The sequence below is a fragment of the Arachis hypogaea genome, chromosome 12, assembly GCF_003086295.3.
Source record: "Arachis hypogaea cultivar Tifrunner chromosome 12, arahy.Tifrunner.gnm2.J5K5, whole genome shotgun sequence".
Taxonomy (NCBI): domain Eukaryota; kingdom Viridiplantae; phylum Streptophyta; class Magnoliopsida; order Fabales; family Fabaceae; genus Arachis; species Arachis hypogaea.
The window spans coordinates 70,054,683-70,067,070 of NC_092047.1; the positions used below are offsets into that span (position 1 = coordinate 70,054,683).

Consider the following 12,388-nt stretch of genomic DNA (forward strand, 5'->3'; position numbering starts at 1 on the left):
CTTTTAAAATTCCCTAATGGTATCCCTCACATTCAGCTCCGGGACCCATAGTCGCCCTGCGACCCTTTTTGGCGCACAGTCAGCAAACGGAGTAATGATCTGGCACCTCACATGCCATGCTGGAGCCAGCAATGGCTAGATGACGTGGCAAATCTCAATTTTCTACTCAATGTGGTCCTAGTCCCATTAAAACCCTAGAAGGTAAGAATGATTATTATATACAGTATCTCTTCTTCCCTTCTCCTCCGTCCCATAATTGTGGTCCGCCATAATTATTGTTCTGGTGGCCTAGGGCCTCTCGAGGTGGAGACGCTGTTCTGGAAGGCGACCATTGACAAGCCGTTCTCAGTGGAGTATGCGAACGACATGCCGGGCTCGGCGTTCAGCTGGAAATGCAGGGAGGAGTGTGCGGCGGCGCTAGCAGAGTCGGCGTGGAATATAAGGGAGATTTCGAGGGCAAATGGTTCGTTGTTGAGGTTCATGAAGGAGGAGATACATGGTGTTACTTCTCCTATGGTGTATTTGGCTATGTTGTTCAGCTGGTTCGTTTGGCATGTTGAGGACCATGACCTCCATAGCTTGAATTACCTTTACATGGGTTCTGGGAAGACCTGGTATGGCGTGCCGAGAGATGCAGCCGTGGCGTTCAAAGATGTTGTTAAGGTTCATGGATATGGCTCTGAGATTAATCCTCTTGGTGAGTTTTCTTCACTTTTTGCAGGGGATAACAGAGTATTTGTGTCTTTAGACTTTGAATTTCAATTTGCATTGTTACTATCTCCAACTCCCAAATTTTAGCTCCAAGTATGCAATTTGAGCTTCGAGCTTCCAATGGATTTCAATTTGCATTGTTACTATCCCCAACTCCCAGTGACGGACCCAGAAAATTTTAGGAGTGGGGGCAAAATATATATATATATATATATATATATATATATATATATATATATATATATATATATTAAATAAATTTTGTTAATATTATTAATTATATGGAGATATAAAAATTAAAAAGAGTTAGCGAACACTTTTATTTTTAAAATACTATTTATTATATATAATTTATAAAAAATATTTTTTTATTTCTAAAATTTAAAATTAAAATATTTTAATTAAATTATAGATAACTTATTATCCTAACTAATCTTTTTATACACATTTAATAATAAAAGACTGAATTAACTGGCATATTAGCGCCTAATAATACATTAGTATTTATAATTTAAAATTAGAATTATATATAAATACTAGAAAAATTAAATCTTTATATGAAAAGTATGTTTATATAAAATAATAAAAACATAATTTTTATAATTTTTTTTTATTTTTTAAAATAATTAAATTTGTTATATATTTTTTAATTTAATTTTGATATAATGTTAGATAAAATATTTTTTATCATTATTTTTAAAAATAAAAAATATATTCTAAATTAGTAAATTAATCAGTTCATTTTAAAATTTTATATGCAACATAGGTACATATAATAGAACAAAAGATAAAAAATAAGTAATAAGGATGAATAAATCGAGAATAAAATAAAATATATAAAGTCACAAAAAAATAAAATATTAGATTGATACCTAAACTATAATTGTTTGAATTAAAAATTGCAATTGAAAATATCAAAAAGAAAAATAATGAAATTGAAAGATACATAGAGTTATGGAGAGCTATATAAAAAAGTTGGAGAATTTAAAATTTACCTTTTGATGAAGAGAAGATGACCATTAGACAAGGAATAGAAAAAGAAGGTTGAAAATATAAAAATAAGAAGAGGATTTAAGAGAATAAAGAATTGACGGTACAATAATTAAATTTGATTAGGTTAAATAATAGTCAAAATGATAAAAAAATAAAAAAATAAATTTAAAACTTTAGTTAATTGAATTTATTTTATTTGTAGTGGGGTCATTTAAAATTTGAAGTGGGGGCATATTATATATAACTATATCTTTTAAAACAAAAATTGAAAACATCATGGGGGCAAGTGCCCCCTCATTTGTATGCTTGGGTCCGTCCCTGCCAACTCCCAAATTTTAGCTCCAAGTATGCAATTTGAGCTTCGAGCTTCCAATTTAGGTCAACATGTTCAGCGAAATCAAGTTGAATTGTTATAGTTTTGACCAGAAGTGAAGTTAGGGTTTAGTTAGCTTTCTGCTGGACCAGAGCATAGTTTGTTAATTAAAGCAAGCAAAATTCTATGCAAGCAAAATTCTATGGGACGGAGGAGAAGGGAAGAAGAGATACTGCATATAATAATCATTCTTAATTTCTAGGGTTTTAATGGGATCAAGACCACATTGGGTAGAAAATTAAGATTTGCCACGTCAGCTAGCCATTGCTGGCTCCAGCATGGCATGGGAGGTGCCAAATCGTTACTCCGTTTGCTGATTGTACGCCGGAAAGGGTCGCAGGACGACTATGGGTCCCGGAACTGAATGTGAGGGATATCATTAGAGAATTTTAAAAGTCAAGGACAATTATGGGTAACTCGCCCAATCTCAGGGATCAATTTGGGGTTTTAGTCAAGAAGATGGCTATTTGTGGAGGCTCTCTGGCTAACCGTCCTCCAAGAAACCCTCATCCCAAAACTCAAGCTCACACCCACATACATATTTATTCTCACTCCTCTTCACTTTCTTCACCAGTTCCCAAGAATATGGCCCAAACGAAGAATCCTACTTGCTGTTCCAAAGCCACATCTCCAGATGCTGGTACTTCTACGAAAAATGGGGCTAAGGGTAAGAAACCAATGGCGGAGGAAGAACCTAAAATGTCTCCTCATCCTCGATTCTCCTCATCCACGAGGATGTTCTGCTGACAAAGCTTCCTCAAATCGTTCTAATAAAGGTAACTGTCATCTTTTTCTTCATTATGTTAAGGAACCTAATGACCTTGATCCTGTCAGTTTCAAGTCATATTTTGGAAATCTATCTCATTCTCACTTCGACCTCTTTCGTTTCTCTTCAAGCATAAACTTGGAGTTTCAGAGGGCTTTTATGGCTAATCGTCCTTTATGTATATCTGGCTTATTTAGATGAATTGGCTAAAAAGGTTTAAACTTTGTGGAAAGTATTACTTACCTAGACTGGAAAACTTTTTTAAAATCCAAAAACCAGTTTATCTTAAGTTGGTTCGAGAGTTCTATGCTAACGTATACTATCATAAAGAAAACGTTTACTCATATATAAAGGGACGTGAAATTTATTTGAACAAAGCTATCATTAGTGAAGCCCTAAGTTATTGGATTTGGATTATCTAAAGTTTGAATTTCACTTTAGAGAGTAAAGTGTGATCTCTCACTATTTATTTTATAGGTGGAACTAAGAATAAATATGAGAGAAAAACTATTCAAGGGTAGAAGATCACACTTTACCCTCTAAAGTATAAATTTAAAATTTAGAGTATCCAAATTCTAAGTTATTATGACCTTAGTGTTAATGCTTACACTTTTGGTAAATGGGATAATGATCTCGGCATTTCATACCAAGATATTTTGGCCCTTATATATATGAACATTTTTCTCATGGATGGTCACTCCAAATCACCAGTTTTTAGGTCCAGTTAGAGCCCAACTATACTGAATCGTCACTCATATTCTGTTGTTCTAAAGCGGTTCTTATCAAAGAATCACATTCTACAATACCTTAGTTTTATATGTCATTCTCAACAAAGCTGAAATTCCTTTTACATATTTGATGATACGTCACATGTATGACTGCATCGAAGTGACAAAAATGTTTCTTTACCATATGGCATATTTTTAACTTGTATTTTTGAATATTTTAGTGTTAACTCACTAGTGAGAAACAAGAGAATAAAGCCAGTAACTCACGTAGTACTGTTCTACCAAACTTAATTTGTAGGCCAGAAATTTCCGGTAGCAATTTTGCTGCGGACCCTTTCCCAGGGATGAGGGCAAAGGATATCTCTTCTTTTCCACTTTTAATTGTGCAGAGTTTAAAATTAATTTTTAAAAGTTGTGTTGTTCATAAAATTAATACAAGTTGGTCAATTCTATAAATGTTTTTTGCAGTTCCATCGAATGGAATACTTGGCCAGAATATTATCAATAAGATAGGGGCGACCTTTGGGAGTCTTCGTGTACTTTTTTAAGAAAAAAAAATTGCGATCCTTCCTTTCGACAATTTTTGAGCTGCACCTCCTAGATTTCCTCAGTTCTAAGTCCTTATATCTATTAATATTCAGGAAAACATTGTTTTGCTAGTCTATTTAGTTTGTATTAACAACAAATCACACATTACAAAAGCTAATCTCAAGGTTAAAGAATTTCACAATTTTTTATTCATATGCTATACATGAGCAATTTCCTTTATAATGACGATATCTGTTCAAGTAAATTGAAATATTAAATTTCTGTTGATCTCTCTGCATTCCTCGGGTGCTTGAGCTTCTTGGTTGTATCGCTAGCACTATCAGTGACATATTACACATACAAGAAAGGAGTGGCACCAGGCAACAACAATCAGAAAACCCCAAAAAAGGTAGCAACAGCAAAAATTAGAAACAACCCTCCACCCAAGTAGCCAACCTGAAAGGAAGATGAACCGACTTAGATATTAAATAAATAAAAAAAAAAAACTAAAATACTTGAGGCGGTGTAACGTTATGAGGTATGGTTATGGCTTATACCAGTTTTTCAGAAATGTAGTTAGCAAGTAATGCTCCCCCTACTATAGCAATTGAGGTTGCAAGTAGGTGTCCACCAATGGCTCCACTAGCAACACCCCATGGAGACTGAACAGGCCAAGACATTATTAGCTAGGTTAACGCATTAAGCAAAATATATTAGAGTCTTGGAATTTAAAAGGGTACCTGAGCAGCCCCGAGTGCAATTGTGGCGAGCATAGAACGATCTCCCCATTCCTAGGCAATTGCAGTTACCAAATTAAAATTCATGATATATATTTATATACACTACGGTGCTTATTAATCCACTTTTTAATAAAATAAATATGTATAATAATAATAATATACATGAGGTTAGTCAAGATAATAAATATTTTTGGGTTTTCGAAATAGGAAAAATATACTTTTTATAGGTTATAATGAAAAGCATTTCATGAAATTTGTACACCAAAGCCCTTCCATATCCCTTTTATATAGATAATAGATAATAGATAATTAACCAATATTAAAGCTTGATTCTATATAGCTTTTGTTGATTAATTGCTAGCAACAACTTGACATTAGTCCATCTACAACAGAATTATTAAGAGACTATGCCTTCTTTACTTACAAAAGTGATTGTTGAAACAGAATTGATGAAATAATAGAAGCAAAACTAAGAGATCATTGATATTGTAGAGATATTATGACATTATCTTTGACTTTAATTCCAAGACTGATGAAAAATATAAGTGGAATTTCGAGGGAATAGAGATCATTTGCGACATACTGAGTAAGAGACTAAATTGTAATATTTGCACATTGCTTTTGTAGATTTTGTTGTTTTACATTCGATTTCATTTATAAGTATCAAGGTGTCCTGTTGTTGAGTATAACAAGAGAAAAGGAGACTTACAGCAAAGAATACAAGGCTGAATGATTTCCAAATAACTTCAAATGGATTTGAAAGCCGTTTCGACACCTGAAGGACATATGGAAAGACATCAACGACAAGGAAACTGTACATACAAGTTAAACTGCCAATACAAAGAAAACACAACCAAGTAACCCTTGAATATATAACAATGCTGTTTCATATTATAAAACTTGGGCCGAGAAGTCCGTATCTCAATAAAGGCCCTGTAATTCAGATACATAGGATTCAAACCTTTTCTTTCACAAGCTCCTCTGCCTCAGCAAATTCATTAAGTTCGGAGTTACCATTATCACCGTTCTTAACCCCATTAGATGGGAGATCCCATGCATCTTTTATTGCTTTTAGGCCAAAAAACAAAAGAAGTGTTACTGCAGCATATTCTCCGATTGGCAAGGCTGCAGGTAAACCATAAAAAAATGAAAATCTGGCAGTAATTATAACAGCTAAGTGCTTCATTTTCCCTCACATAATTGGCAAAAAAAGAAACTAGATTCAACTGAATTCAAGAGCATGATAGAAACTGCATATTTTGATTTTGAAACCAAAATTGAGCACCAATTACAGAGACTTCAGATATTTCAATCAAATTTGAAAAACAAACAATCAAGATTGATATTTATTGGAGAAATAAATTGGAAGCTCTAGCGTTGCAGAAAAGCAGATGGGCCACAATAGCATTCTATTAGGAGGGGTGACTTTTATAACTAATTTCCAAGCTGGCAAAGTGGTGGTGTGTGCACAATTCTGTTACAGGGGAGAGATGAGAGGGTATTTAGGGAGATGGGAGAGGTATTGAGGGGGCTTACTGAGATAGATGGAAATAGAATTCATGCTAGGAGTGTTTAGTCTCTTGAATACTCAACCAGACAGTTTATTATTTCATCGTTAATACATTCTGATTTCTGAGGATCACTCCTAGAACATAACAAGATATAAAAAATCTTCTCAGAATAAGAAATATCATATTTTACCACTTACTTGTCTGGAACTGAGCAGGCACTGACTGAAAGATTCGACCAATTACAACTGATAGGATTGTCATGAGTGCAAGAGCACCCATTGACCCCAATAGGACCTAATTAATATACAAAAGTTATGTTAAAATATATATAAAATTGTGCTCCAAAATAAATTAAATTAAACTAAGATGCACTGGTCCATTGGAACTAAAATCTCAGTAGGTAAAGTCTCAATTCTCAACATGAGTACAGGGCAAGATCCCGAAATATTGTATGCTTTTTCAATATTATTTATTTATTTTCTTATAGACATCCTCTTTTAAGATTTCCAATTTGCAAAATTGTCAGATAACGTGGGAAGTTTAAGTGATGATGCAACTCAGGTTACTACATGTACATGAATAGTTTAGGCAAGGATTGCATTAAAACACATCCGTTTGAGTAATATGTGTCTAAATTTATGCATGAATCTCTTATTTACAGTATGACGACAACCAATCTATGAGCTAACCACTAGCAATTTAGAATGCTGATATTACAGTTGGCTATATATTAAATTAAAAATGGATCAAATTTTAGGACACTAGAGCGGCATAAGATGCTAAATTCTTGTTATTTGATACCAAAGTAGATAACAGAATAGAGAAAATCGAGGAATTTTCCAAGTCAATAAATTTCATTACTATAAATCAGTTGAGTGTATAAGCAAGAATAATTAACAAACAAGAACACCATAAGTTCATAATATAATTGATGATATCGTGTTGAAATACAATTTGTGATCGGAGAGTGGGAGTAGGTGTAAGTAATATGATTGTGGAGAGAAGTAAGAAAACATACCAATCCCTTCTCATATTGCATTGCCAAGAGTGCAGCAATGAAGAATGTCTGACCAAAACATAGAAAACTAACTTCAGGTCCCTTAATATATCAATAACTTAAAACATGATTAACTAAACCTAAGTGATCTTTTTTTCTTAAATTATTACAAAACTCAACCCGAGATACAAAACACTCCAACTTCCATGTATCCAAGATTAGTTGCAGAAATCTCTATCAAATACTATAAAAAAATAAAAAAATTAAAAGCCTTCTCATTTGATTCAACACATAATCATGTTTCTCAAATTATAATTCCAGTAGGATACTAATAACTAAGTTGATATCTTCTCAAAGCATCAATATTTTTGCTTATCCAGATAACTTGGAAAACGATAAACAGTTAAGGTAGTCAGACAAATTATTTTGAGCACTGCAGAACCCTTGTCCCCTCCTAACAGCACGAGAGAATATGTTCTACTCCAACATATGTCATTGTCTTCTTTATTGAGGAACACACATGTTCACATTATGAACACTAGCCAATAGCAATTATAAATATAAAATAAACTTATGTTGAGCCAACGATTGATTTGATCTTTGAAATGCTCAGGGGGTAGAACATTTGTTGTCATCACTGAGATCTCAGATAAGGTTCCATCTATTTCCAATCAATTCTGTTTGAATATAAATTTCATTATTAGGTCTCCATTTTACAGATTTATTTTTTACGAAGAATCAATTCCCAGGCAAGGTTTCGTAGCCTCTCCATAGTTAAGTGGTAACGAGTTCAATCGTTGCAAAGTAAAAATAGGTAAATCATGCATCCTTCAATACAAAGGGACTCTTGTTTAAGGGGAGAGTTAGAAGTATAGAGCATTTTTTGACCTCCCACTAACAATATAAACTTTTATGGAAATGACCATTGATAAACCGACTGAAGTGTATATATTGATATAAAAACTTAATTTTTACTAAATCGGTAGTTAAGCACCTAGCATATAATGATTTTCAGAACATGAGAATCAAATGACGAAGTTAAGAGTTAAACTATAGGCAATAATAGTCATTACCTTGTCCCCAATCTCAGAAACAAATATTAATGTAAATGCAGCAGTGAATCCTGATTTTGAAATTGCTGCTAGAACTGATGCAGGTCCCCCTTTCAAAAAGGTTACTAGTGAAAATACAAGAGCACATCCGATCAATGCAAGAGCTATAAAGGTCGGATACGGGGCAATCCATTTAGGTGGTTTCACGCTGTCAAACCATAAAATATGATTTACATAAGAATTACAATAGGACCATGCAAGAATTGCAAGTACGATTAAAATGGCACTAGCATAATCTGCTACATGAATTGAAAACTTCAATTGTTGTTGTCTTCAAATGTATTCCTACCTCTTTTTTCCGTTTTTGGGTGCGCAGGAGACATGGGAACAAAAACAAAAAACTCAAGCTTAAACACAAAGAAGAGGATCATCAAAGAACGTTTGAAAAGAAACACAAACTGCCCAGAACCTAGCATGCAAGAGCAAACAATAGTCTACTCAAGGAACATTTGGTATCAGATGGGGGGTCAAGAATCTAGTACATGAAATGATTCACACCCACATTTACGGCAATACTAAGTACACGATAGGAGAATAAAAGAAACAAGAAAATAATGTTAGGGTCAGATTGATGATAAATAACATAATTGACAGGGAGGAAGAGAATGCAGTGGAGGATTTGGGTTTGTTGACCCAAAGCACATTTAACAAACTTGAGATTTTCTCTAAGGCTTGTTTTCTTCAGTAGGACATCAACATTAATATCACAATACCACCAATATAAAGAAAGGTAGAAGCATAAATCAGTAAAATCATGGAATTACACACACTCAATAATTTAATAATTTAGCAATATGTATGGGCATAGCAAGTTTGCATCAAACTCCCAAAGAAGTTCAGTTATCAAGGAGATAATATGGCAATATTAAAAGCAACAAATATGCCCAACAAACCAAAAGGTATATTCTGATAAGTTGCAAACACTACATAAAGGTCTGAGTGACCACAATCTTTTTGCATTGTGAAGTGAAATCAATCAAACGAGACTCACATTTTACGTGAACTTTCGTTAAGTGGACTTCCTTGAGGGACATTCTGGCCATCTATATCACTCCTACTTCCAAAATCTCTTGGTCCTATTCCAGTGTTGGATGTTTGAGCTCGAATTGTGCCACGGGCCAAACTCAACGTCGATTTCTGTCTGCATCTTGCTATATATAATTCAGGCATAATGTCACTTAGTATGATTGGTGGAGAAAAAAGAGAAAAAATATAAATATGAATAATTGAAGCTGTACAAAGCCAATGATTTCCCAATACAAGTGAAAGCATACACTCCACAAAATCTTAGCATCAATATCATATTACTTCAGGCGACATAGTTTTCCAAGGAATAACCCAATGTGTGTAAGTTTTGTTTTTGACCATTTGCACTTGTTATCCACATGCACAGAATCTTAGCAAATACCATAACAGTATCAACACAACTGAAACGACATACTATATGTCTATATCTATTCAAACAAATTCCAGTACTTTAAAAACTTTTGTATACTCCTCACAACAACTAACTGCAAAATATTCAACTATACCTACAAGCTAACGAAACAAAAGGAAAACCAATGAAATTTATTTATTGGATAAAAACATAAATTTCTGCTGAAATTTCAGCTATGTTGCCCAAGTACTGATATAGTAACAGACTAACAGGATATGACAGTGTTGTAAAGCAAACAGGTATGTGATAGCATAACATAACACAGTACGCTACCTTGTCAAACATATGTGGAGCAAGCTTCTTTGGTATGTTATTTGGGTTCGTGGTACGGGGTTCACTTAATAGTAATTGATGCATTATTCATTTAAGAAATTAAGATAAAATAAAATAAAGCCCAATATTATTGCTTTTTCTCTAAACCACCCTTTGTCACACACCCTCCATGGCAGCAGGCTCTTCCAGTGCAGCAGTCTCACTATTGACCATGGACCATCTAACTCTGCAATTTCAGAGGCAACCAATAGCATTCTGGTTCACTAATGAATCACAAATCAAAACACACAAACCGGTACGCAATACATGAGCAAATTGGAGAATTTATGTAACTATGAGGGGATATGATGAACAAAAGAAAACCTTCCACATAATTTTCACATAAAAAATAAATGAAGTTGCAGTGAACACAGAACAGTAACTCAGAATCCTGGGAAACAGATCACTTGATACGTTTGCAACAAGAAACATGGCGGAACAGGACACTCAAAGAGACACTAAAAATAGACAATAGTGTCCTTTCCTACTGATATACACTGAGACACTGTCCCACAGTGTGTCCTTCTTACTCTGACTCAGTGCAACCAAGCATATTTATTTACTATCATGTCCATCTATTTTGTGTCTATGAGATCTGCCAAGCGCCGCCTCAACACTTCAGTATGAGAGGATTCATGGCCTATGACCATAAAAGAGTGGATCAGCAGCATCTCCGGCATTGCTGTCGCTCTTGTCACCATCTCAGCGTGTTGCGCTAGCTGCAGTCACTGCTTTGTGGCTCGAGGCCGTCCTCTTTTTGTGTTGCCGCCAGTGGAGTGGCAGCAAAGGAATGGTTTTGAGTGAGTGAGTGAGTGCCGCTGTATAGAAAATTTCAAAACGACACCGTTTGACATCTACCTAGTAATGTACTGGCCTCACCGGAAATTTATTAAACAACAAAGGAAAAAAAGAATCCATACCCAGGCGTACCAAAATTATCCACACCAAAACAGCCGCACCCGTGCTTTTTCAATCGAGGTCAAAACCCCAGTAGGGAGAAAGATATTAAAAAAGAAATAATAAATAAAACATAAAAGATTAAATGCGAACTAAGCCAAGAGCATAAATGCTGGGAAGAAGAACTCACATTGTGATAAGGTAGTGATTGTTGGCAGAGAAGGGCAGCATGGTAATGTGTCCACCACAGCCAACAAAGGAGGAGGTTTTCCCCTTGATACCATTGGTGCATGAGGACCTAACCCTTTCATTTTCTTTGTAGTATCCTGCAACTGCGCCTCTACAATTGCATTTTTCTGGTGTAATTGAGTTGTGGAGTTATGTTGCACGAAAGCTCAAAAGTTTCCAGAAAGTTTGAAACTGCTGACTTACCCAATTGCGCTTTGTTTGTCGTGCAGAGTGCAGGCACTTGGCAGATGCTGAACAGAGACGAGGGACGAGGCGGAGGTAGAGACAGCCGAGGCACGGCGGAGCCAAGGCGGCCGGGACGACACAAACGGCGGAGGCACAGGAGCGGAGGAAGCAGATGCGAGCAAACACTGACGGTGCGGGGACGCGGCAGAAGAGCCCGCGAGGAGAGTGACGAGGGACGACCGGCGGTAACCGTGCTGTGAGCGAGAGAGGTGAGAGTGTCTGAGGGGAATCTCTGTGAGGTGCGGTGGGTGAGGTGAAGCTGTGAGTGTCCGAGTGAGTTGAGATTGGGGATGGTATTGGGTTTTTTTTTTTTTTTGAAGAATGGACAAAAGTACACTTGAAAGTTTTATCTTTTGGATACTATTACAATTTAATTATTTAATGAGTCATGCGTGCACATTATTTATATATTCCGGCGGACACAGTATTTTTTGCGTTTATTTTTTTAAGGAAGAAGGGACAAAAATACACCTGAAAGTTCACACGCTGGACACAATTACACTTCAATCATTTAACAACGCCACATGACCGGAAGGGTAAATGTGTCTGCCAGAGGGGTGTTCATGGTTTGGTTAATCCAAAAACCAAACCAATTTTTTGGTTAACCAAAAATATAGTATTAGTTAATTAACCAAATTGGTTTTACATGATGAAACCGGTTAGTAAAATTCAAAACCGGTTATTAAATTAAAAACCGATTTTTATATAGAAAAATCGGTTTTTACATTAAAAAACCGGTTTTACACGTAAAACCGATTTTTACATAAAAAACCAGTTTTTATACTAAAAAATTGGTTTTTATACAAAA

General features: G+C 35.1%; 2 protein-coding genes across 3 annotated transcripts; one reads left to right on the top strand and one right to left on the bottom strand.

Annotated features, from left to right (window-relative positions):
* Positions 1–207: 207 nt before the first annotated feature.
* Positions 208–798, top strand: LOC140176751 (lysine-specific demethylase REF6-like). The gene has a single exon (XM_072208298.1). It carries the CDS (start codon positions 208–210, stop codon positions 796–798), a length of 591 nt encoding a protein of 196 aa, XP_072064399.1.
* A 3,424-nt stretch (positions 799–4,222) lies between these two features.
* Positions 4,223–11,910, bottom strand: LOC112727502 (protein PAM71-homolog, chloroplastic). Of its 2 annotated transcripts, none has more exons than XM_025777267.2 (11): positions 11,539–11,910; positions 11,297–11,446; positions 9,451–9,610; positions 8,421–8,607; positions 7,369–7,416; positions 6,548–6,644; positions 5,801–5,964; positions 5,549–5,614; positions 4,840–4,890; positions 4,657–4,761; positions 4,223–4,555 (listed from the first exon to the last, which is right to left on the bottom strand). In XM_025777267.2, exons 2-11 carry the CDS (start codon positions 11,415–11,417, stop codon positions 4,490–4,492), a joined length of 1,065 nt encoding a protein of 354 aa, XP_025633052.1. In that variant the 5' UTR covers positions 11,418–11,446; positions 11,539–11,910; the 3' UTR covers positions 4,223–4,489. The 2 variants fall into 2 exon arrangements, with proteins under 2 accessions (XP_025633052.1, XP_025633053.1); XM_025777268.3 differs by having other exon boundaries at positions 11,297–11,462; positions 11,539–11,908.
* Positions 11,911–12,388: the final 478 nt, after the last annotated feature.

Coding starts and splice junctions, on each gene's coding strand:
- LOC140176751 (XM_072208298.1), top strand. CDS start 208: ATGATTATTATATACAGTATCTCTTCTTCCCTTCTCCTCCGTCCCATA.
- LOC112727502 (XM_025777267.2), bottom strand. CDS start 11,417: ATGAAAGGGTTAGGTCCTCATGCACCAATGGTATCAAGGGGAAAACCT. Junction 8,608..9,450: donor AACGAAAGTTCACGTAAAAT/GTGAGTCTCGTT, acceptor ATGGTTTGACAG/CGTGAAACCACCTAAATGGA. Junction 4,556..4,656: donor ACTACATTTCTGAAAAACTG/GTATAAGCCATA, acceptor TCTTCCTTTCAG/GTTGGCTACTTGGGTGGAGG.